The sequence below is a fragment of the Protopterus annectens genome, chromosome 10.part0 (assembly GCF_019279795.1).
Source record: "Protopterus annectens isolate FY-2018-M chromosome 10.part0, PAN1.0, whole genome shotgun sequence".
NCBI classification, from domain to species: domain Eukaryota; kingdom Metazoa; phylum Chordata; order Ceratodontiformes; family Protopteridae; genus Protopterus; species Protopterus annectens.
Window position 1 is genome coordinate 1,038,720,118 of NC_056744.1, and position 24,153 is coordinate 1,038,744,270.

The following is a 24,153-nucleotide window of genomic DNA, read 5'->3' on the forward strand; positions in this document are numbered from 1 at the left end:
ATGTGGTGATATGTTGCTGTTGGGCAGGGTTAGGATTAGATTTTGAACAATCCTTGGTTAGAGATGATATACTATCTATAAAATAAGAGTTGAGCTGTACTGCAGTTTCGAGTGATGAGTTATCGGGAGAGGGGTTTGGGTTGAATTTTTGGCCGGGATGTTAGAGTTCTTTAATAGATGTCCAACATTTTTTAAAGTTGTGTTTAGTATTATTCTGAAAGTTATTATAGTATGTTTGTTTTCATTTATTTGCTTTTTAGTGCTATTACAAATCATGTTTTCAAGCTACTGAGATGTTTTATATTTTTGCCATTCTTTCCGTGCTTTTTTCTCTATCCTGCATTAACATTCTGCTCTTTTTTGGATAGCCAAATTGCATTATTTGTTTTCAGTCTCTTCCTTCTAGGAGGTGCAAGACAATTTAGGATATGCAGAAAAGTTGCATTGAATTCTACAGCATCGTCTAAGGGGAGGATTTTTAGGAAGTTTCAGTTAATAGATGATAGGCAGTAATGAACATTTCTGGGTTAAACTTGGATAGGTTACTTGTTGCTTTATAAATATACTTTTTAACTGGATGTGTGAGATGTCTAGTCACATAGATTGGGAGAGGATCACTGAGACAGTCTGACATTGTACCTGTTGTGGAATATTTTCTACGGTCTGATACTAGGATCCAGTCTAATAGAGAATTTGATGTCCTACTATAATGTATAGGGTTTTAATGAGTTGTGTGAAACCATATATGTTCATGCTAGATGTATGGGAGAGTTAGAGTTTATGTCCAACCAATTGAAATTCACATCACCTAGTAATATTTTTCTTGTGGAAGGGTTATGGATATCCAGTGTAGGATATCTGACAATATAGCTGTATTGTTGACAGGAGGGATATAAAGGACAGTAATACATATTTTTTTATAATTGTTTATTTTGAGAAAAGCTCTGCTGAACTGAATTTTGGTGTTGGGTTCCTGTAAGGGGAATGTGGTAGGTACTGGGAAATATTAAAGCAATACCACCACTCTTCCTCTTTATACAGTCATTATGGGTAATATTATAGCCAGCAGGTATAACTTCAGAGTTGTTTTATGCTGGGTTTAAGCCAAGTTTCAGTAGGGTGGGAAGCCCGCTATGCTCAGCCTCACTAACTTGTTATATATTAACTTTAATCAGTTATATACATGCCTGCTCTGTGATTGAAATTCTCTGTGAAATAATCCATGCACTCTTAGGACCTTTTACTAAGTTGGCCACTGCACCATTTTGTTTGACCAGTAGCCACTTGAGTCAGTTTATAACTGAGAGAAATCAGGTTATAGCCAGAACAAAGCAATTAACAAAGAGATGCAAGTAAAACAGGTTATTTTGTTATTTCCTGAGACTAAATAACTGGCATACACAGTATAGTCTACGGTCAAGCAAAAGGGGACAGTGGCTAACTTAGTAAGAGGTCTTTAGAATGCACAGACTATTTCACAGAGACTTTCAATCACAGAGCAGGCAAGTATGTAACTGATTAAAGTTAATACACAGAAAGGTTCTTCATGATTAATATGCCTACATTAAACAGTGATGAAATTCTCATTAAACTTGTAGGTATAGGGCCTTGTGGCAGTGCTCCTGCAATATCGAGGATAGGTTTAGTGACCACAGGCTATTAAACAATGATAAAATTCTCAGTAAACTTGTAGGTGTAGGGCCTTTGGCTGAGCTCCTGTAATATCAATGTCAGATGTAGTAACAACAGGCACTGCTCTATGAAGGATGATAGTGACTGAGTGTAAGAGGAGACAGCACTGCCTAATTAAATAATATCTATGAACCTGCTTTATACCTCACCTCATAACTTCAGTGTTAACATATTCTGCCCTACCTAGTTCCTTCCCTCCACAGTATTCCTTTGAATGTCTATGATTTAATCACATGATCTATTGTCTGTTTTGATAAGCCCACTAATACACCACAACACATGCTCAATTTTCAACATTTACAAATGCATAAATATTTTTCATGCTATAATAGTTGCCATTATTTCATATGAATGTAATCTAATTAGCAAATATATGTGTTGTTAATGTGTGTTACTTAATGTATGTTCATATATATTGCTGAATGTGTATTTAAAGTTTTCCGTTAATATGTTGATGCTTTTCTCTCCATGCCTCCACTGAAAATGTTTTTTGACTAAACCCAGTCAGGCAATCCCAGTAAACAAAAGCAAAATAAAATAAAGTAAATAAATAAATAGCTGAATGTTTACTTAGCAAGTGGCATTCAAACCACTTTCTAAGTCAGGAGTTGCAGTACAACCAGGTATCTATAAGGAGAGGTTAACCAGATTAACCTACCTTCTTCTCATTGCCATTTTTGCTCCTCCATGCTGACATCAGTTGACTAAACCCATCACCTTTTCAATAACATATTGCCCATTATTTCCTATGAACAAGAGATTATGACTAGGTTCAGATTCCTGGCTACCATCATAGTGTATAATGCATTTTTAAAATGTTTTCTACATACTTTCCATCCCCAAATATGATGTTTCCAGAGCTACAAGTACTTTCTGCAGGCTGGCAGAGAACAGAAACAAGTCTGCCCTGTTAAAAGTGTGGCTATTGTAGTTTTCCCCAGGTTCCCATTGCTGTCACAGTTGTAACAAATAATCCAAGAAGAATTTGCTTCATATCCAATCCTTCCTTTTCTCTAACTGTATATACTTTATGGAATCCAGGCTAGTATCTAAACCTGAGTTCCCAATGACATGGATGCTTTTAATATTTAGTTTACACTCAAAAAGCAATATGATCTCAGGTGCAGCAGACTTTTTTTCTTTTCTTAGGACATTTTCTATTATGCTGAAATAGCTTTTAATTCAGTAGCTTTGGCAATCGGGATACTTCCTGTATTCACACACTGCATTGCTAATAGCAGGAAAACTATCCCACTCCACTTAAGAACAGTCTGCAACTGCAACCTGAAAGACTTTAAATGCAAACTGAAACAACATCTGATAGATAAATGTCTCTGTACCTGCACCACCCCTAGTTAACCTACTAATAATATAGCATCCATCTAAGATAAGGCACACTGACGTAGGGGACTCACAACATACTCTACTGGTACTTCATTAGTCATTTTCCTAATTCCAGACATCATCATTCTCATCACAGCATGTGTTTTACCATTCATCCATCCAACCATCCAGTTCCTTGGTCCTGGTCCTACCTGCCACTCCCTCATGTTTTTCAGTCAGACTCCTGTGTTGGATTGTGTTAAGAGTAGTTGCCTAAGATCAGGTCACCCTTGTGTACTAATTGTCCCCTGACAAATTAACCTTTAACTGAATTATTAAAACTAGATCAGATATTCAGATTTGACTGACAACTGCATATGGCCATGCATACATTTGGTTGCCTTTAGCATCCTCTCCATGACTTTTCTTGCCACTACTGCTAACAAACCTATAGTTCACTGGATTTTTCCTGCCTCTCCCAACTTTTAGAAGGGTACCACACTTGCCATCTTTCATTACTTAGGCTCTTCTGAACTACCAAGTAATCTGTTGAAGTCTCTACTGAGATCTGCCAGTGTACTTGTCAGATTTATGAGGACCCTGAGAGGTACCTCATCTGGACCTTCTGCTTCATCCTTCCTAGGCCCAGTCAGATCCTTCTACAGCTCCTACTTCTCTGTATTGGTAGTTATCCACTACTGTGCCTATTCTGCCCTACCACCTTTAGTACTGGTAGTCAAATAAATTTTGGAACTAAACTGGGATGTATACATTGAGACTAAGGTAAACTATGCTCTATCTATATAACATTTAGTTCTTCCAAACAACCTCCAGCATCCCAAGAAGAATCAATTTCTAAATCAGTTGGAAGGATAGCCATAATTGTCTCAACTCATGTCTTACGCAAAGAGTGTGATGATGGAAGCACTGTTTTATACCCTAACCTACATATCTTTGAATGTATTGACTGGGAAATGTATACTGCCACTAACTTGCAGGTATAACGTTTCCTGGACTTTATTAACACAAATGCACTTGATCAGTTAGTGCACATTTTATCTAGAGGTTCAAGCATACTGGACTTTGTTCTCACTTATACAAGAGAGTGCCACACCCCCCATATCATGTCCTCACTCAAGAGGTCAGATCACAAAGCTGCTCATTCGAAATAAAAATCAACTTGGAATCATTATCATCAGCAGCAACCTCCCCCTTTTCCCATTTTCTTCATTGGGTCAGGGTGTTGTGCTAACTGTCACAATCTCTCTCAATTCAGTGCTACACTCCTGCCTTTTTCGACACTCATGCCTGACTGTCATAGATCTTCTCTCACAAAATCCATCCATCTCTTTGCTGGACACCTTCATTTCCTCTTACTTTCTTCATGTGTGTCCCAAATCTTCTTCATCTGATTGTCTTCTGCTTTTCTGCACATGTGCTCGAACCACAGTAATCTGTTCTCTTTGATCTTTTCTGCAATTGGAGCTACTTTGGCTTCTGCTCTTATGTCTTCATTTCTTCGTCTGTCCCACAGTGGGCATCCTGCCACCCATCTCAGGTATTTAATTTCCATCACCTCTAGCTTCTTCATCTGCTCTGCCTTTACTGCCCAGGTTTCTGTACCATACAGTAGTACTGATCGCACCACTGTTTTGTACAGCTTACTTTTCAGTTTCTTAGGCATTCTTCTGTCATACATTACACCTAACACTCTATGCCAGTTGGCTGCAGCCCCTCTGATTCTAGCTTTGACCTCTTCATTCAGACTTTTCTTCTCCTCAATCACCCCTCCCTGATACTTGAACCCTGATGTACACCTACTCCCACTGGGAACCCTCTGTGAGACTGAACACTGTTCATACTTGAGTCATTGGGTCCATGTTCATAGCCTGTACTAATTCTACCAATGTTTCTGGGACTTCAAACCATTGCAGTACTGCCCAAATCAGCTTTCTTGGGATCTTGTCATATGTTTTCTCCTAGTCTAGGAATGCCCAGTTGGACTCTTTCCTCATCTCTATCTTCTACTCAGTTATCTGTCACACTACAAACATCAGATCAGTTGTGCTGTATCCTGATCTGACTCATAATGCTCATTTTCCATCTTACTTTCTATACTCCGTGTATCTGGTTATCAGTCACCCTCTCCAGAACTTTCATGCAATGTGACAGGAGTTTGATACCTCTGTACTATCCACAGTTGTGGATGTCACTTTGTTCTTTTTACACTAGCATGAATATGCTTATTCTACAGTTATCTGGGATATGCCTTTCTCTCCACACTGCTATGAGTACTCTCAGGAGTCATTTCTCCCCTATCTCACCCAGCATCTTTATCATATCTGCTGTGACCTCACATGAGCCTGCTGCTTTCCCTGACTTCATTTTTCTTAGTGCTAATCTTACCTTTTCTAGGTTAGTCTCCTCCTCTTCTCTCATTGTAGGCTGTCTGGAGCAGTACAGCATATGTGAGGTTTTCTTCATTTAGGAGCTGCTGGAAGTACTCCTTCCATCTGCCTTTGATGTCCTGTGGGCTGGTGAGCAGGTTGTTGCTTGCATTCTTTATGAAAGGTGTCTATCTTCTTTATCTTTCTATCTTTGCCTTGCAACCTGATATAGTTTTAGTGACACCTACTGAGTCACTTTCCAGAAGCTGGTAGAGTGCCCCCAGTGCTGCTCTATTCTTTGTTATTGCAACTCCTTTCTTAGCCAACCAGTATTCCTTCATAGCCTAGTCCATCTTTTCAATCCTCCACTTTTTTCCTGCACTCCTTTCTTTTGATGACTTCCTGGACTTCTGCATTCCACCACCAGCATATTCAGAGCATAGACTGGTTATGGTTCATGAATGCATAGAAATTTGACGAAGTTATTCACACATTTCAGACATGGCATTGCATTAATGCCTAGCCTAATAAAATACATAAAACGATGTATAACACTTTACTCATAGACTTCCAGTGAATATTAAATCAGTTTATTTTAATGTCATCCACACAGCCACAGGTTAGCATAAACTGCAAAGTATTTACCATTATGACACTGAACACGAGGCTTAAATTCATACATCGGCTAGACAAATGTATATCTCAATCCATTATAATGTGAAGGCTTTGACAGAGAAGCAAAAGCTGACTAAATGAAAAAAAAAAGATTCAAAAATGCAAAAACAGAATTTTATGACCCATCTATTGTCTGAATAAAACGCATATTGGAATTTCAGACAGTGCGTCTCACTTTCATTCTTCACAGCAGCATTTGTAATTAGGTCTATTAAAATCATATATATCTTGCAAGTCTAATAACTGATCCCACTGCTCACAATTCCTACATGTGGAAATGTGGTTTAGTCAGTAATACAGCTGGGTTACTCTCCTGTTGTTTCATCACTATCAGATTTTACTCCACCCTTAATCTACTTGATAGATTTTCAGCAATAGTGTTCCTTATGCTCTAACTTACATTGTACCGCAAACTCTTTTCATACCATCACAAATGAGCCTTGCTTATAGGTGGATTCTTATTACACAAGGCAGTCTGTTTCAACATAATGCATGAATCACTGAGCAATACGAAGGGCCAGTTAGAATATATTAGAATTAATGGCTTTAGCCATAAACTAGTACAAAAAATGATCAAGAATATTCCACTTGAATGACCCTGATCCCCAACTTTTCTGTCTCTTGAATTGGCACCTTTGCTTCATTGGCTGAAATTGGTATATATTACTTGAAGGCTATTGGGTAATTCTTCATGTCATGTAGGACTGAGACCAGTCAAGGTGACAGTGCAGCAGAGTGGCTTGTCCACTTAAACTCTACAGATATTAGTAGTACAGCACATGAGAATCTCACATTCCATCATTGATTCTGAGTCAAAAAGTCCAGTGGGCGTGCACTTTGCAAACATATGGCACTTAGTATGATTTATAGAGCTGGCATTGTTTTCCCCTTTTGTCTGCTCTGTGGTTGTCAAATATCTCTGTACTGGTGTCATTCCACATTCCATCTGTGTGTCAGATGAAAGTAGAACCTATACTCACAGAGCTTCCCATGCCAGATAAAGATCTGCAATGCCCTGCGTGTTTGTTACAGTCCTTATAAAGCACTGAATAAAGCATTTAATCTATTTTTAATTAATGCGTACATGAGGAGATGTTCCTTCACCACATGTGAGTAGTCATTATCTAAAGAAAAGTTTAGCATCTTTAAAGTGTAGCAAGATTGCTGCCAAGCCTAATTGCACTATGAAATTTGCATTCTGCTGTATTCCTGTGGTCTTAGTAGTTTTGGAAGTTCACTCCAGGGGTGCTGGATTGATACCCTTTTTTTTAATGAGCTTTAGCACTGAATATGAGTTGCTTTCCATCTCAGCAATAAGCTAATTGTAACATTGTATAACATATGCCTTATTGGAGGATTCAATAGGTTCAAAAAAATATTTATTAATTCCATATATTGAATAGAGCAGCTAAGATTTATCATTTGCCACTGTTGAACTGGCTATGGGTATTTGTCTCAATAGGATGGCATTTTTACAATTCTTAAACCCCTTGGGACTGTCTTATTTTTGATGTAAACATCAAAAGCTAGCCATTGCCATTGTAACTTTTTGTACTGCTGCATTTTGAACTCAAAGTTATGTAGTTTATCTTTGTATCCAAGCGTAGCTGACTGTATACTCACATTAGAGTTCAAACTAATCGAGACAAATACCCACAGCTACTTAATCAGTGACAAATGATAAATCATAGCTGCTCTATTCAATAGATGGAATTAATGAATACAATTTTTTGAATCTGTCAAAACCTCCTTTAAGGCAGATGTTATACAGTGTTATAATTCATAGGTTGGTACTAGGCTATCATCCCTAGGGCCTATACAAGCCTAGCCATAACAATTCCCTGGCTATTTCTTCTCACACTATTTACTTTCCTGGACCCCTATCTAACAGGGTGACTGATGTGATCCCTAGGGTGAATTTCCTTTCTTCCATCCAATTGTCAAGGTTCTTTATGAAGAGGGGCAAAGAGGCGCTCTGCTTGACATGTATGGGCAGTCTTTTCCAGAGTCTGAGGAGTATCTGGGTCAGGAACCTATCCTTCCAGCATGTTTTGTTTATTGTGATGACAACGTTTAGATCCCTGGAGCATGTGGCTCTGAGGGATTGGGATTTCTTTAAGTGTAGCATGTCCAGCAGCTCAGGGTTTGACATGGCCTTGTATGTTAAGCAGAGATCGCCTTTGAGTAGACGATATGTGACAGAGTATAGCTGGAGTTTTTTAAGACGGTCAGTGCAGGGCATCTGCTTTAGGCCTGTGATTCTTTTAGTGAGGTATTTCTGTAGCCTTTTCAGTTGTTGCAGATGTCTTGAGAGGTACATGCCAAATGGGGCATTGTATTCTGTAATGGGTCTAATGAGGGATGAGTACAGTGGGACAATGACCTCCTTTTTTCTGGATGAAAATCCCTTAGTGATGAGGTGTGCCACATAAAAGGATTTCCTGACTGTTGTGGCGATGTGGTTATCGAAGGTGAGACCACTGTCCACCTATGTCCCTAAGTCTCTTATCACACTTTCAGTGTTTAGTGTACTGTCACCTAGGTGGTAATTCATGGGTACATTTTTTCCCAAAAGGGATAACTATACATTTCTTGGCAATGAGCTTGAGCCCATGGCTCTGGCACCAAGCATCTGTTTCTGTAAGGCCCTTTTGTAGAGTATCCACATAATTTGGGGATTCAGTAATGGCTCTCAGTTTGCAGTCATCTGCGAACTTTGTTAGCCAGAGTCCCTTAGTGTTGGCCTGTACTTCAGAGAAGTAGCTGCCAAACAAGAGTGGTCCCAGGACTGAACCCTGAGGTACTCCACTTGTTACTTGTCTAGAGCTGGATTTAGAGTCGGCTACTTTTACAGTGTGGGTTCTGTCATAGGTTCATAGGTAGGTACTAGGCTATCGGCCCAAGGGCCTATGTAAGCCTAGCTAACAAGGTTCCCTGGCTTACGCCACCCAAGAAAGTTATTTTCATGTGCCACTGTCGAGCAGAGACAAAGAAGTGATCCCCGGGGTGTATTTCCTATTTCCCATCCACTCATCAAGATTTTTCTTGAAGAGTGCTAATGAAGAACTTTGCTTGACATAGATGGGTAGCCTGTTCCAGAGTATGGAAAGTCTCTGGGACAGGAATCTATCCCTTCAGCATGTCCTGTTTATTGTGGTGACAAGGTTTAGGTCCCTAGAGCATGTAGCTCGGAGGGATTGGGATTTTTTAGGTGTTGCATGTCCAACAGCTCTGGGTTTGGCATAGCTTTATATGTTAGGCAGAGATCACCTTGGAGTAGGCGATATGCTATGGAGTAAAGCTGGAGTTTTTTGAGGCGGTCAGTGTAGGGCATTTGTCTGAGGCCAGTAATCCTCTTTGTGAAGTACTTCTGTGGCCTTTCCAGCTGCTGCAGATGTCTTGTGAGGTACATTCCAAAAGGGGCACTGTAATCTATAATGGGTCTAATGAGTGTCGAGTAGAGGGGAACAATTACCTCTTTTATCCTGGATGAGAACCCTTTTATGTTGAGGTGTGCCACACAGAAGGACTTCCTGACTACTGTGGCGAAGTGACTATCAAAGGAGAGACTACTGTCCACCTGGGTCCCAAGGTCTCTTATTACACATTTGGTCAGTAAGCCAGTTGGCAACCCATCGAGTGACATAGGGATTAATGCCCAGCTTAGTAAGTCTATCTATGATTCCAGAGTGGGGGATGGTGTCAAAGGCCTAAGGTCCAGATAGGCTGTGTGGACCGCCTTACCCTCGTCCATGGCTCTGGAGACTGATTCGAAGTCAGTCAGGTTCAGGAGACTAGATCAGCCCTTCACAAACCCAAACTGGGTGGGGTCCAGTGTTTGAAGGTTGCCAATGCCTTTGTTTATAAGTTCCATGATAATACGTCAAATAATAATGCCATAATGAGCTTATTGCTACAATTGAAAGCAACTTACATTCAGTCCTCTTAACAGAGACACTTGATAAACTTGCAATTTTTGAAAATTGGCTTACTGAAACTAAAAAAGTCAAACTGCGGTGAGACTTTCACGATTTTAAAAGTGGGAGAGTTTTCACTTGAGAGTTTTCACTTGTTCCATTTGGGACAGTCGGTCCTTTAAGGAAGTGGCAACCATTAAAGTACAGTGGAAAACGATTGATGACGTAAGTTCAAGTACAGAGGAAAATTCAACTCTGGTTGAACATGCGGTTGTGGATTCTGCATTGGTTATGGCCCTAGACCCTTTAGATTTTCCAGTATTGCAAAAGGGACCTTACCCAATGCCATTTAATCAGAGAAGACTCAACTGAAATCGAGGCCAGAACAAAATGAAGCAGATGGAGTGCCAACCATTAATGAGGAGTAATGAAGTGATTAGTGGTCATGTGATTTTTAATTAATGGTATTGATCATGTGAAGTGTTTACATTTATATAAAGTTTGTTTTTACTTATTGTGGTTATTTTCTTGATGAAGCTTTTTAGCAAGAGTGTGACTTGCAAAATTTTATTAAAGTTATTTAATACTGGAATTCATGGTTCTGGATTACTTTGTTGTTTTTTTGCATTTTGGAATACTTTAGTTACCTGGTTTTGCCATAGTGGTATACTTTTATCTTACATCACCTTTCTGTTTTGTCCAGAATGTTGTGTTATTTAATCAGGACCTCATGCCTTCACATTTAGCATTGTGAAGAAGGCATACCTCTGTGGCCTGACAGTTAAGGGTTCATCTAGTGGGTTTTTTTCCATTGAAAGATAAATTTTAATAAGGAAGATACAACACATAATAAAAAGACTCCTGTCTGGGACTGCTGGTATTTTTTTTTTTTGCAACATCTGATGGAAACCAAGAAGAGCATAGTATTGTATGTGAGTTTGGCATTTGTGTAGACTTCCTTACTGTGAGCCATACATTTGACTCATGAAAGGAAGTTTTAAAAATATAAGGAACTGTTCTGCTTCTATTCTATTTATATTTCATAAAGATTTGCCAGTAGTAAGCAAAGTCTGTTTGTTATACTGATTGTACTTATACGAGAGATTGTGAAATGTGCCTTGTAGGCCAAACCTTTTTGCTCTTTGCATTGTTTGACTGACACCAATGTTTAAAATGGTTAAATATAGAGCATGTTCATAGCATATAAAGATTATTACACTGTTAATTATTTATAGAGATCAGTTCGTGTCCATTTGTATATGAGCTTTAAAAAAGTGGGATTGGTAGACAAATATCTTTGTTAGTAAACTGTCTTTTTTTCTTGTTAGTAACCCCCTCAAATGTTAGTAACAACCCCCCCCCTCGTCAAACACAAATACAATACAGTACTACATACAATGTAAGTCTGGATTTTGTTGAACATCCCCCATTGAGGTGTACTGTACACTTGGATATTGAAGAGAGCTATGAAGTACCTTTTGGCCATGATTAAGGGTGTTGTACTCAATGACTTTATCTTGCAGGGCTTGGTATCCAAGATTCTCAACTGCTTTGCTCAAGACTTTTACACAAAGCTGTAAATAATGGGGGAAATTAAGACAAAAAATAAAAAAACAGTTTTTAAATATTGCTTTTAATTCACTTAAATTGTTAATATAATAAAAAGGTTTTGCATCATCATGCATTTTCTGAACAACTAGTATGAAACTTTGTCTGGTATTGCCCACTGACTGCAATTCTCAGTGATTTACCAGAAAATTAAATATTTTATGAGGGACAGGTCAAAAATATGAGGCAATATCTGGCATGTTCTATAAAATCAGGGACTGTTGAGAGGCATGTCAGCATCTCTTCTGTGACAAGTGTAAAAACACATGACTGATGCACAACTACAAATGAGATGTTGAAGCAGCAAAGCAGTAAAGTAGTACAGCATGCATTAGCATAACTTGCATTTGGGACCTATTTATGTTAATAAGTTACATGCGCATGGTAAATTTCATAACTAACTTTATTTCTACTTATGTATTTGCATGTGATCACTATTTTTAACATGCTTGTTTGCAAAGTATTATTATTACTTTTTTATTTAGGTTCATAGGTAGGTAGTAGGCTAGTGGCCCTAGGGCCTATACAAGCCTAGCCAAAAAGGTACCCTGGCTTTCGCCACCCAAGAAAATTATTTTCCTGTGCCACTGTCAAGCAGAGCCACAGAAGTGATCCCCAGGGTGAATTTCCTATTACCCATCCAATCATCAAGATTTTTCTTGAAGAATGCTAATGAGGAGCTCTGTTTGACATAGATAGGTAGTCTGTTCCAGAGTGTGGGAAGTCTCTGGGACAGGAATCTATCCCTCCAGCATGTTCTGTTTATTGTGGTGACAAGGTTTAGGTCCCTAGAGCGTGTAGCTTGGAGGAATTGGGATTTCTTTAAGTGGAGCATGTCCAACAGCTCTGAGTTTGATATGGCTTTGTATGTTAAACAGAGATCGCCTCTGAGTAGGCGATATGCGATGGAGTAAAGCTGGAGTTTTTTGAGATGGTTCACATAGGGCATCTGTTTGAGGCCAGTAATCCTCTTTGTGAGGTATTTCTGCGGCCTTTCCAGTTGTTGTAGATGTCTTGTGAGGTACATACCAAAAGGGGCGTTGTACTCTATAATGGGTCTAATGAGTGATGAATAGAGGGGAATAATGACCTATTTTTTATTTATTTATTGGAAGGCCCACCTGTGCATGGTGACACCAATGCTTGATTTTTCTGACTTGCTTTTCTTATACACTGGTGCATTTCCAAGAAGCCTTCTGTCTCTAAAACCTAATCTATGCAGGCTTAGTCTTGCCTGTTTTAACATCCACATGGCACTGCCACTTTGATAAAGAGGACTATGTCTTCTTTAAGCCTTCCCCTGCCACACATTATTGATGCCATGGTGGAACAAGTATGTCACCACACTTGCTCCCTTCTTATGTACCTGAAGATACATAATGATGTCATGGTGAAGCAAACATGCCACTGTACTTACTCATTCCTAATGTACCTAAAGATTCATACTGATGTAGTGGTGAAGCAAGTACGTCACCACTCTTGCTCCTATTAATACACCTGTAAATGCAGTGGGATTCTTCACCAACCATCAAAGAGCCCAAAGTTGTCAGTTAAGTAGTAGAATACTTCATACCCTCTCCAAGAGAGAATGAGAGCAGGCTACAGACTGCCTCTTCTTTTGTTATCCCACTCATTTCTCAGCCTAAATTACTAGTGCTGTAATGAGACACCCTGCTCTTTATAATGAGCTAAGAATATTAGTAATAGTCATGCATACACCTTGAAAAGTTACACTATTTTAGTAGTTTTGCCTGTTAGAAAACTCCAAAAACACCACTCCATGAACCAACTCACCAAAGAAAGAAAAAAACACTGAACAACGGGAGAAACGGTCACCATCCACTTTTACTGTGTTCCTAGTACTTCGGCATCAAGCCTTCCAGGGAATAAACATACACAAGAATGGTGTACTTTATATACATTTCACTACATTCATTATTCAGTTCAATTATAAAATAATTGATCAATTAATCAGTGAGTCAAGAAAATTAAAATCTAAAATGCACCCTGAGCAATTAAAATGCTTCAGAAACATTTAAAGTGCATCAAAAAACTTTTAAAATGCAAGTTCATGCAACAGCACTTGTACATCTCTAGATTAACAAATACTAAAACATTTAGTCAATCAATTAGTCAGTGAGTCAAGAAAATTCAGTGAGTCAAGAAATTGGCATTTTAATTGCCCACAACAATACCGGAAAAGTGTAGTATCCCAGAAATCACAGATGCACAGGTGAAAATAGCCCTTTCAAAAGCCAAAAGCACAGCGTCAATAGGGCCAGATCGTGTCCCAGGCTGCGTCTTGCATGAACTACAGAACAAACTAACCCCCCACCTAAACACGCTGTTCAACTTCAGCCTCTCCACAGGCTACATGCCCATAGAATGGTGCACAGCAACGGTTATTCCACTCCACAAAGGAGGGGCCACAACTGATCCTGGTAACTATCGCCACGTAAGTCTGACTAGCCTGGTCTGCAAGGCTATGGAGCACATCATCATGGAACTCATTAACAAAGACATTGGGAACCTCCAAACACTTGACCTGACCCAGTTCGGCTTTGTTAAGGGCAGATCATGCCTACTAAACCTGGTTGACTTCTTCAAGACAGTCACCAAGGCCATAGATGAGGGAAAGGTTGTTCACACAGCTTACCTTGACCTCGCCAAGGCTTTCAACACCATTCCCCACAGGTATTACAGAAAAACTCACCAGCCTGAACATAAACACCTACGTCACGAGATAGGTTGCCAACTGGCTTACAGACAGAACTCACACGGTAAGAATAGGGGCTCCAGGTCCGACTCTAAACCAGTCACAAGTGGTGTCCCGCAAGGCTCGGTCCTGGGACCCCTACTGTTTGGCATATACTTCTCAGAAGTACAGGCAAACACAGGAGGACTATGGCTAACCAAGTTCGCTGATGACTGCAAACTGGGAGCCATAATTGACTCTCCGGCTGACACTGACATCCTCCAAAAGTGCCTTACTGAGATGGACACCTGGCGTCAAAGTCATGGCCTCACGCTAAATGCCAAAAAATGCATAGTCATCCCATATGGGAAAAACAAAAGACCCATGAATTACCACATAGGTGGCAGCCCCCTTAATACAGAAGAGGTAATAAGAGATCTTGGGACCCAGGTAGATAGTGATCTCTCCTTTGACAATCATATTGCCAAAGTAGTTAGGAAATCTTTCTATGTGGCACATCTAATTACTAAAGGATTTGAATCTAGAAATAAAGAGGTTATAGTGCCCCTCTACTCATCACTCATCAGATCCATCACAGAGTACAATGCCCCATTTGGGATGTACCTCACAAGACACTTCCAACAGCTGGAGAGACCACAAAAGTATCTCACCAAGAGGATTACTAGCCTCACACACATGTCCTATGCAGCCTGACTGAAAAAACACTGACTGTACTCAGTGGCATATCGCTTACTCAGAGGTGATCTCTGCCTGACCTACAAAGCCATGTCCAACTCAGAACTGATGGACATGCTCCACCTAAAGAAATCCAAGTCACTGTGAGCCACGAGCTCTAGTGAGCTAAACCTCACCACAACAATAAATAGAACATGCTGGAGGGATAGATTCCTGTCACAGAGACTCCCCATGCTTTGGAACAAAATTCCAAACTACATTAGGCAGAGCCCCTCAATAACACCCTTCAAGAGAAACCTTGACGTGTAGATGGGTAACAGAAAATACACCCCTGGGATCACTTCACTGGCTCTGCTTGACAGAGGATCAGTTAATTAATCAATGGGGCAGCAAAAGCCGACACACTCTGGCTAGGCTTATAAATGCCCTCAGGCAGATAGCCTAGTACCTACCTATGAACCCCTTACATTCCTATTGCATTTAACTTAATAGTTTAAGAAGTTCATGCCAGTGTACATATAGATTAACAAATGCTTAAATATTTAAATATTTTACCCTATACATATAAATCATTCATCCTATATGGCTATGCATTTATGAAATAATGCATAATGAAACATTTCATCCTATACATGTAAATTTAACTATATATTAAGCCCATGGGGCCACAAAGTTCCAAAATTAATAATGTCTCTGCTTTCCATCCTTAACAAAATGTGCCCATATTCCATGCCTTGTACTGCATAAGGTTTGTTTAAAACAGAAAAACAATAAACTGCTAGTGTTACCATTGTGAACAGCGTGGAAATGCTGGGCCACAGGATTATTAAGCTAACATGCCTCACATCACCCAAATGCCCCATAATCCTTCTTTTCACCATTCTTCTGGTGTGGCCTATATACCACTTTACAGGTAGACAATCACATCCAATGGCATAAACAACCCCACTGGTACTGCAATTGTAAGATCCCAGGGCAATGAACTTCTTTCCATTAATCAAAGTACCTGAAATGTTCTTGACTTTGTCACACACCTTGCACCTTCCACATCTAAAGGTGCCTACTGTGTTAGAACCAGTTTCCATCCTACTTACCCTACTGTACAATAATTCCTTCAGGTTGTGAAATCTACTATGAGAAAATACAACCCTGCCCTTGAAAATGTTGTCCACTTCCTCATCCTGCTGTATAATAGGCCAAAACCTTTGCACTAACGCCTTCAATGTAGCTGAAAAAGGGGACAATTTGTTAACAAAAAATATATCATCCTTGCCCACTTTATGATAATCTCCATGCCCATGATATATTGCATGACTCCATACTCTCCGACCAGCAATTTGCTTTCTCACTTATTTTTTTTTTTAAACAAATTCAGAAAATGCAAATGGTAATGCAATGTGTAGCATTGATGAGGATGAGGAACCATTGCTAGATTTGTCTCTGCATGAAAATGAGTTAGTGGATATTTTTGTTTATGAACAAGACCTTGAAAGTGATAGGGACAGTGTTGGGGATGGTTTTTCATATTACACTGGCTATGGAAAATTTAGTATTCCTAAGGTTCCTTGTGTTATCTCTTTTTATCCACCTAGAACTGTCTCAGCCATAATAAATTTTGAGAAGGTGTTATGCAAACAGTTGCAAGTTGAATACAAGATGTTTTATGACAGTTATAAGCCCCATAACTTGAAAAAACATGAACAGATTGAATTAATGCAGTTAAGAAGCTTGAATAAAGATTATGTTTTTGCACAGGGAGATAAGGGGGTTAATTGGGTAATAATGTCTAGAGTGAAATACAATAATATAGTGAAGGAATTGTTGCAGGAAGTTGGTGTTTATGAACAGGTGCAGTCAAATGTTCTGGATGCATGTACTGACTTGTTGCTGGAATTACTTGAAAAGGGAGAGAGACTGGGATTTTTTTCTGCCACTGATGTCAAAAAGTTACATGTAAAATATCCTAGAATGGCTAAGTTTTATGCCATTCCCAAGGTACACAAGGGCTTAACAAATCCCCCTGGGAGACCTATAGTGTCAGGGGTGGGGGGATATCTCCAGAATATTGGCATTTTTCTGAATGCATGGTTGAAAGAGCATTTGAAGCAAATCTCTTCACACATTAGAAATGGTAAACAGATCACAGACACTTTGGGAGGTACTGAGTGGCAAGAGGATTCTTTCTGGCCAAATGTTGCTGTTAAGTCCTTGTATATCAATATTTCTCATCAGTCGGGTCTGGAAGCAGTAGCCAGACTATTGGGGGAAGGTTCCAGAACAAGTTATATTTTACAGCTGTTGGAGTTTGCACTGACACACAATGTATTTAGTTTTAAGGACAATTTTTTTCTGCAGAGAACAGGAACTGCTATGGGGGCATCTTTTGCCCCATCTTATGCCATAATATTTATAGTTTTTTTTGAGGAGAGCTGTGTTTATAGGAATACATATTTTTTGGAAAATGTTATAGTTTTCAAACGGTATATTGATGATTTGTTTTTTATATGTAGAGGGGAGATTAGTCTTATGTTGGAACTAAATCAGAATCAGTATGTATTCACAGTATCCTATCAAACTAAAAGACATAAGATACAGTTTCTAGATTTAGAGTTCTTTGTGGATAAAGACAAGCTAGTGCCTTTTAAACCATTTTATAAGTAAACAGCGGCTAATATTGTTTTGAGTGCAGACAGCAGGCATCCAGAGCATTCACTTGATTCTCTCCCTTATGGAGAATTCAAGCGCATTAATGGCAATGTTCATGACAGAACCACATTGGATGGGGAATTTAACATAGTTAGATGCAAGTTGGTGAAGAGGGGGTATTCTAGCCAGGTGTTAAATAGGGCTGAGGAAAAAGTGAGAAAGCAAATTGCTGGTCGGTGTGTATGGAGTCATGCAAAATATCATGGGCGTGGAGATGATCATAAAGTGGGCAAGGATGATATATTTTTTGTTAACAAATTGTCCCCTTTTTCAGCTACATTGAAGGCGTTAGTGCAAAGGTTTTGGCCTATTATACAGCAGGATGAGGAAGTGGACAACATTTTCAAGGGCAGGGTTGTATTTTCTCATAGTAGATTTCACAACCTGAATGAATTATTGAACAGTAGGGTAAGTAGGATGGAAACTGGTTCTAACACAGGCACCTTTAGATGTGGAAGGTGCAAGGTGTGTGACAAAGTCAAGAACATTTCAGGTACTTTGATTAATGGAAAGAAGTCCATTGCCATGGGATCTTACAATTGCAGTACCAGTGGGATTGTTTATGCCATTGGATATGATTGTCTAACTGTAAAGTGTCATACAGGCCACACCAGAAGAATGGTGAAAAGAAGGATTATGGGGCATTTGGGGGATGTGAGGCATGTTAGGCCTAATAATCCTGTGGCCCAGCATTTCCACACTGTTCACAATGGTAACACTAGCAGTTTGTTTTTTTCTGTTTTAAACAAACCTTATGCAGTACAAGGCATGGAATATGGGCACATTTTGTTAAGGATGGAAAGTAGAGACATTATTAATTTTGGAACTTTGTGGCCCCATGGGCTTACTATGGAGTTAGATTTACATGTATAGGATGAAATGTTTCATTATGCATTATTTTATAAATGCATAGACATATAGGGTGAATTATTTATATGTATGGGGTAAAATATTTAAATATTTAAGCATTTGTTAATCTATACGTGCATTGGCATGAACTTCTTAAACTATTAAGTTAAATGCAATAGGAATGCAAGGGGTTGCATTTTAAGAGTTTTTTGATGCACTTGAAATGTTTCTGAAGCACTTTAATTGCTCAGGATGCACTTTAGATTTTAATTTTCTTGGCTCACTGACTAATCGATCAACTATTGTAGGGCAAAATGTTTTAGTATTTGCTACTCTAGAGATGTACAAGTGCTTTTGTATAAACTTGCATTTTAAAAGTTTTTTTTAATGTACTTTAAATGTTTCTGAAGCATTTTAATTGCTCAGGATGCACTTTAGATTTAAATTTTCTTGACTCACTGATTAATTGATTAACCATTGTAGGGTAAATGTTTTAGTATTTATTAATCTAGATATGCATAAGTGCTTTTATATTAACCTCTTAAATTGTAATGTTAAATGCTATAGGAATGTAAGGGGTTGCACTTTATATGTTTTGATGCACTTTGAATGTTTCTGAAGCACTTTACCATTCAGGATGAACTTTAGATTTTATTTTTCTTGACTCACTGATTAATTGATCAATTATTGTATAATTGAATTGAATAATGAATGTAGTGAAATGTATATGAAGTACACCATTCTTGTGTATGATTAGTCCCTGGAAGACTTGATGCCAAAGTACTAGGAACACAGTAAAAATGGATGGTGACCATTTCTCCAGTTGTTCAGTGTTTTTTTCTTTCTAGTTTTGCCTGTTGCCTATTTCCTGAGCCATGTCTGAAACTGATCTGTTGTGGATCAGCCCATTAACCTGTTAATAAAATAAAGTAAGTACAAGCAAGTACAAGCAAGCAGCTCTATCTGTTATATATGTAGGTACTGTATGTGTGTGTATGTGTATATATATATATATATGTGTGTGTGTGTGTGTGTGTGTGGGAACATTATATAATCCCGAAATTCTGAAATATTGAATTTCAGAATCCTGAGATTATATAGCCGAAAGCTCTAGATACAGAAACACCAGAAGCGCGAATTTCAAAATCCCAAAGTTCAGAGATGTTGAAGTAACGCTTCTGGTGTTGCAGTTTGTGAATGGATAGGTCGAAGTTCAGGTAATCATCTATGTGTAAGTGTGTTGGTTAGGGGCTTTAGTGTGTGTCAGTGCATGTTGTGACTGTGATGTGTGTGTGCGAGGGGAATATAGGTGTGTGGTGGTGTTTTCGTGTGTGTCTGTGCAGTACAACCTTGGAGTTAGTATATTTAAGTAGGGGGGATATGGGGGGGCACAGCCCCCCACATGGGTGGTGCAGGGGGGCTTGCCCCCCTACTTGTATGTAGTGCAGGTTTGTGTGTTTGTGTGTTGGGGAAGGTGTGTGTATGTGTATGTGTGTAGTGTATGGTTAGTGTAGTGTTCGCGATTTTAAAATTTGCGCTTCTGTGGTTTCAGGATTGTAAGGTTTGGGCTTTATGATCTCAATTCTGAAATTCGATATTTCAGGATCTCAGGATTATAAAGTCAACCCATATAAATAAATATATATATATATATATATATATATATATATATATATATGCACACACACACACAAACATACATACACATGTGTGTGTGTGTGTGTGTGTGTGTGTATATATATATATATATATATATATATATATATATATATATATATATATATATATATATATATAATTTATTTATTTATTTATTTTTTTAACTATATTTAACCTAAACTTTTCTCTCTCAAATCTGGCATGCACTGAGCCATATGATGTGCCCTCTCCATACGTGCACTCCTCCCATTGTTGCAGCAAGCCCCAACCTCTGCTCGTCTCTCAGTTTTTAACTGTGGAGTTAGGAGCAAAGCAAAAATACTTGGGGAAAGACCCCAGCTTAGAGGCACTTTTTAAATGCTAGTAATATTAGCTTACAACTTCTCAAGATAATTTCCAATTTTTGAAATGATGGAGAAAAAGTCTGAAACAATTTGTGGCATCCCTTCAAAATCTGGACAATTGACAGATATGCTACTAGAATTCACTAAAACAGCAGACTGATCCACCTTTTCTCAGATGGGTGAGCTAACAGTTGCTGCTTATTATCACACTCCTTTTCTGGCTCCTCCAGAGTCTAAAACCACTATGTGAACTTGTGTCATCTCGTGATAGTTAGGGCTGCATCTTTCTACAACACAGAACCAGTATTAAACTCTGTTGAGTTCAGAATGAAAATTGAATGGAAAAAAACTGAGATACTTCATAAATTCATTTTATGAAGCTGGTCCTTAGGAATGTAAGCTCCTGTAGTGTAATCTATGGGTTTTAATGATAACAGATCTTGTCAGCATTTGTTCTTGTTCTGTTCTCAACTGGTAAAACTAAATGCAGCTACAGCAGGAAACAATTCCATTTAAAGTTTTATTTAAACATGTAATAGCAGTTCCAGTGTGGCCTCAGAAAACCTTAGGTTAAATTTGATAAACTGTATTATAAAATTGTCACTTAGCTGTAAAAGTATTACCAAATACTAGATATAAAGCAAATGCCTGCAGCACTGACAGTTTATATTACACTACTGCAAATAACAATAGTGCTAATGCCCACTAGATTGTAAGAAAGACATACAGAAAAAAAAGAACACAGAAGTATTAAAGGTCTTAAAAAACAATCTGTTAAAATTAAGATTATATTATGCTAAGTATACCTATTCAATAATCATGTCTTGACTGCAATCCAAAATTCATCTTTATCACTTGTAGCAGCCCTTTTCCTCCTTCTTGTAGCTGATATGGTATACATTGTGATTAATATACTAGGGGGATCTGTCTTTTATGCCTTTGCCTCCCTCTCAGGACTTTGTGTATAGTTAAATCCGCATTAGGCAGAAACTTTGTCTGTCTTTTCATTAAACATTTGTTTCATAAAGAGGGTTTGGAATTAGCATTTGTTTCATAAAGAGGATGCGGAATTCCACTAGCATAGTTCTTTTTCGATCTGTAATTAAACTGTTAACTCTTCTGCAAGGCTACTTGTTTTGCACAAGTTAGACTTATAGGACTACTGCACAGCTTCTTACCCCTTCTCATGCAGATTTGTACCATTTATATTTACTTTAGTTTACTGCCTTTGCAAACATTTATGGCCCTTATAGATATTTCTGTAGATCATATGCCAATATATTAGCCTGAACTGCATTTATTACGGGGTTGCAAAAAAGTAACAGTGTAAGATGTTTGATCATGCACTTTGTTTTGTACCCAGAATCACCTGAATGGCTGTAGCTTTAGACTTCCCAGTGTGACCTAGGAGGATTCCACTGCCGCTGGAAAGATCAGGCTGAATGTCTGTCTGTCTGTGGCTAACTCACAGTTGCTAGATATTCATCTATAGCTAGCTCCTAACATTTTTATGATTTCCTGCAGAAGTAATCCTATTATTTGACCTTCTACTGTTAGGAAAATTATATTGACAGTGCTGGCTGCATTCTTATCCCTAGTCTTTTTTGCCTGGTTTTCTGATCTATGTATAACTAAATATATTTGCTCTTGACCATGTTACGGGGGCATTTGCCACTGGCCAAATAATTATGGTAGCTAGGGAACTGATATTCCTTTCTTGTTTGCTGCCTTTTTGAATAAATGTTCATTGCCAGGATTTGTTAAACGTTGTGGTACAATAAAATCTTGGAGAGGACTGAACTCAGAATCGTTACTTGTAGCCACAAACTGCTAAGACTGTATTTGCAGATGAATCAGTGCATTGTTTTTTTCTGCTTTCTTCAAGCCATAGCATCTGTATAAGAAAAACAATGTTGCTTAAAAGTTAAATTTATTCAAAACTTGAGCTATGCCTTGAGAGGTAAATGGAGTTAGTCACATTTATTTTAATTTAAGTGAGCTGGGAGCATCACATATTCCACTGTGGCACAAAACTACCAGATATACTATTTTGTAGAATAACATGTTTTGATTTTTTTATCAAACAAAAATCTCACAAAAGTGTCTGTCACCATATATTTGCTAAGATGAGTATAAAAAACAGCACTATTTTTATGGAATCGTAATAAAAATCATGATTGATGCACACAGTACAACCTTTCTGTAATTACCATAGATTAAGTAGATATAACTTCTTACAAATGAGCCATTTTTTCACTGAATGCAGTTGATCACTCATTTACACTTCAATGTGTTAATATTTTTTTATAGATTCTTATTTAACAAGAAAAAAGGGGCTCAAGAATGAAACAGCTGTATGAAACCAGCTACCTTACCCCACTTTCAGAAAAATTGATACTTGAACATGGGCAATCTGCAAAGCAAGATCAAGAAAAGGAACTGAGCAATCTTGTTTGCACAAAGTTGGATGGGTTGCTTTTAAAAAATGTAACATACCTGAGCTATTGCAGATCATTAAAAATCTGTTCACTGTCAAACAATTTCCTAACAACAATTGATGCACTTGCATACTGTCCTCACCTTGTGAAACTAGACCTTCATAGCAATCAAGTAAGTAAATATAAAAATGCATGATTTAAATATGCTGATTGACATTCATGAAAAATCAAACAGTTTCACTATTACTGTTGAAATATTGTTTCATTCACAGTCTACTGTGATGCATATTCTCTGCAACATAGCATTGCTGCTAGCAAATGACAGATTCAATGTCACATTGCTTGTAGCAGTATTGGTTTTTATTTGAAGTTGACAGTCAATAATTTAACTTTCTTTGGCTTGTAGAAGACTTAATATTGTTAATATATAAGTCAGGGATTGCAAAGACATGGACCCCTGCATGGGGAGAAGAAAGAGTACAACCCTAACAAAAAAGCAACTTTTTAAATAGCAAACAGCTTTATTGCTGTCATAAGAATAAATGCATTTACAAGTAATTACTATATGTCACATAATTCTACCTTTACTTTGAACACATTTATTTTTACATCGACCATAATCTGTAACAACTTGCATATTATTATCTGTAGTGTAGTGTATTCTCAGGGCAAATTAACATTATTTCTTCCCTGATATTCCAGACTGTTTACAATCATTTTAAACCATAAAATGCATATATACATAATTTCTTTCTGCCTTTAGGGAAAAAAAGCTGGATAATTTCATACCGCTAATTTTATTATTACCATTTATATCTTTATAATCTTTCTCACTCTTACTTAAGTACATTTCCATAGATACCTATCACCTTCAGTAAATTGTTTGCTTTCATGACCTATCACATACTCAGCTGAGATGCATCATTCCTACTATCCTCAAATACCCTCAATAAATGTATTTTTACCAGACAAATATCTCAGTTTTATACATTTTCTTGATCTTGGTTCTTTAAGCCACACTTTTTGGGTGGAAAGGTCCCTACACAACACAAGAAATTAGCAGAATAAAGCAGTTAGGCACATGGAGTGAAGGTTTGAGGCTTGCCAAACAGATGCAGTAACAGTGCCCTGGATGACCTTACCTCAGATGGACAGGTCTGGTTA

General features: G+C 38.2%; 1 protein-coding gene across 1 annotated transcript in view; it reads left to right on the plus strand.

Moving 5' to 3' along the window:
- The window catches only part of LRRIQ3 (leucine rich repeats and IQ motif containing 3), an 867,930-nt gene that overhangs the window by 95,334 nt on the left and 748,443 nt on the right, over nucleotides 1-24,153 (plus strand). The window contains exon 2 of the mRNA XM_044086836.1: nucleotides 22,862-23,161. Within this exon, the coding sequence (XP_043942771.1) occupies nucleotides 22,895-23,161 (267 nt within the window). The 5' untranslated portion in view covers nucleotides 22,862-22,894. The remainder of the gene's footprint in view (nucleotides 1-22,861; nucleotides 23,162-24,153) is intronic.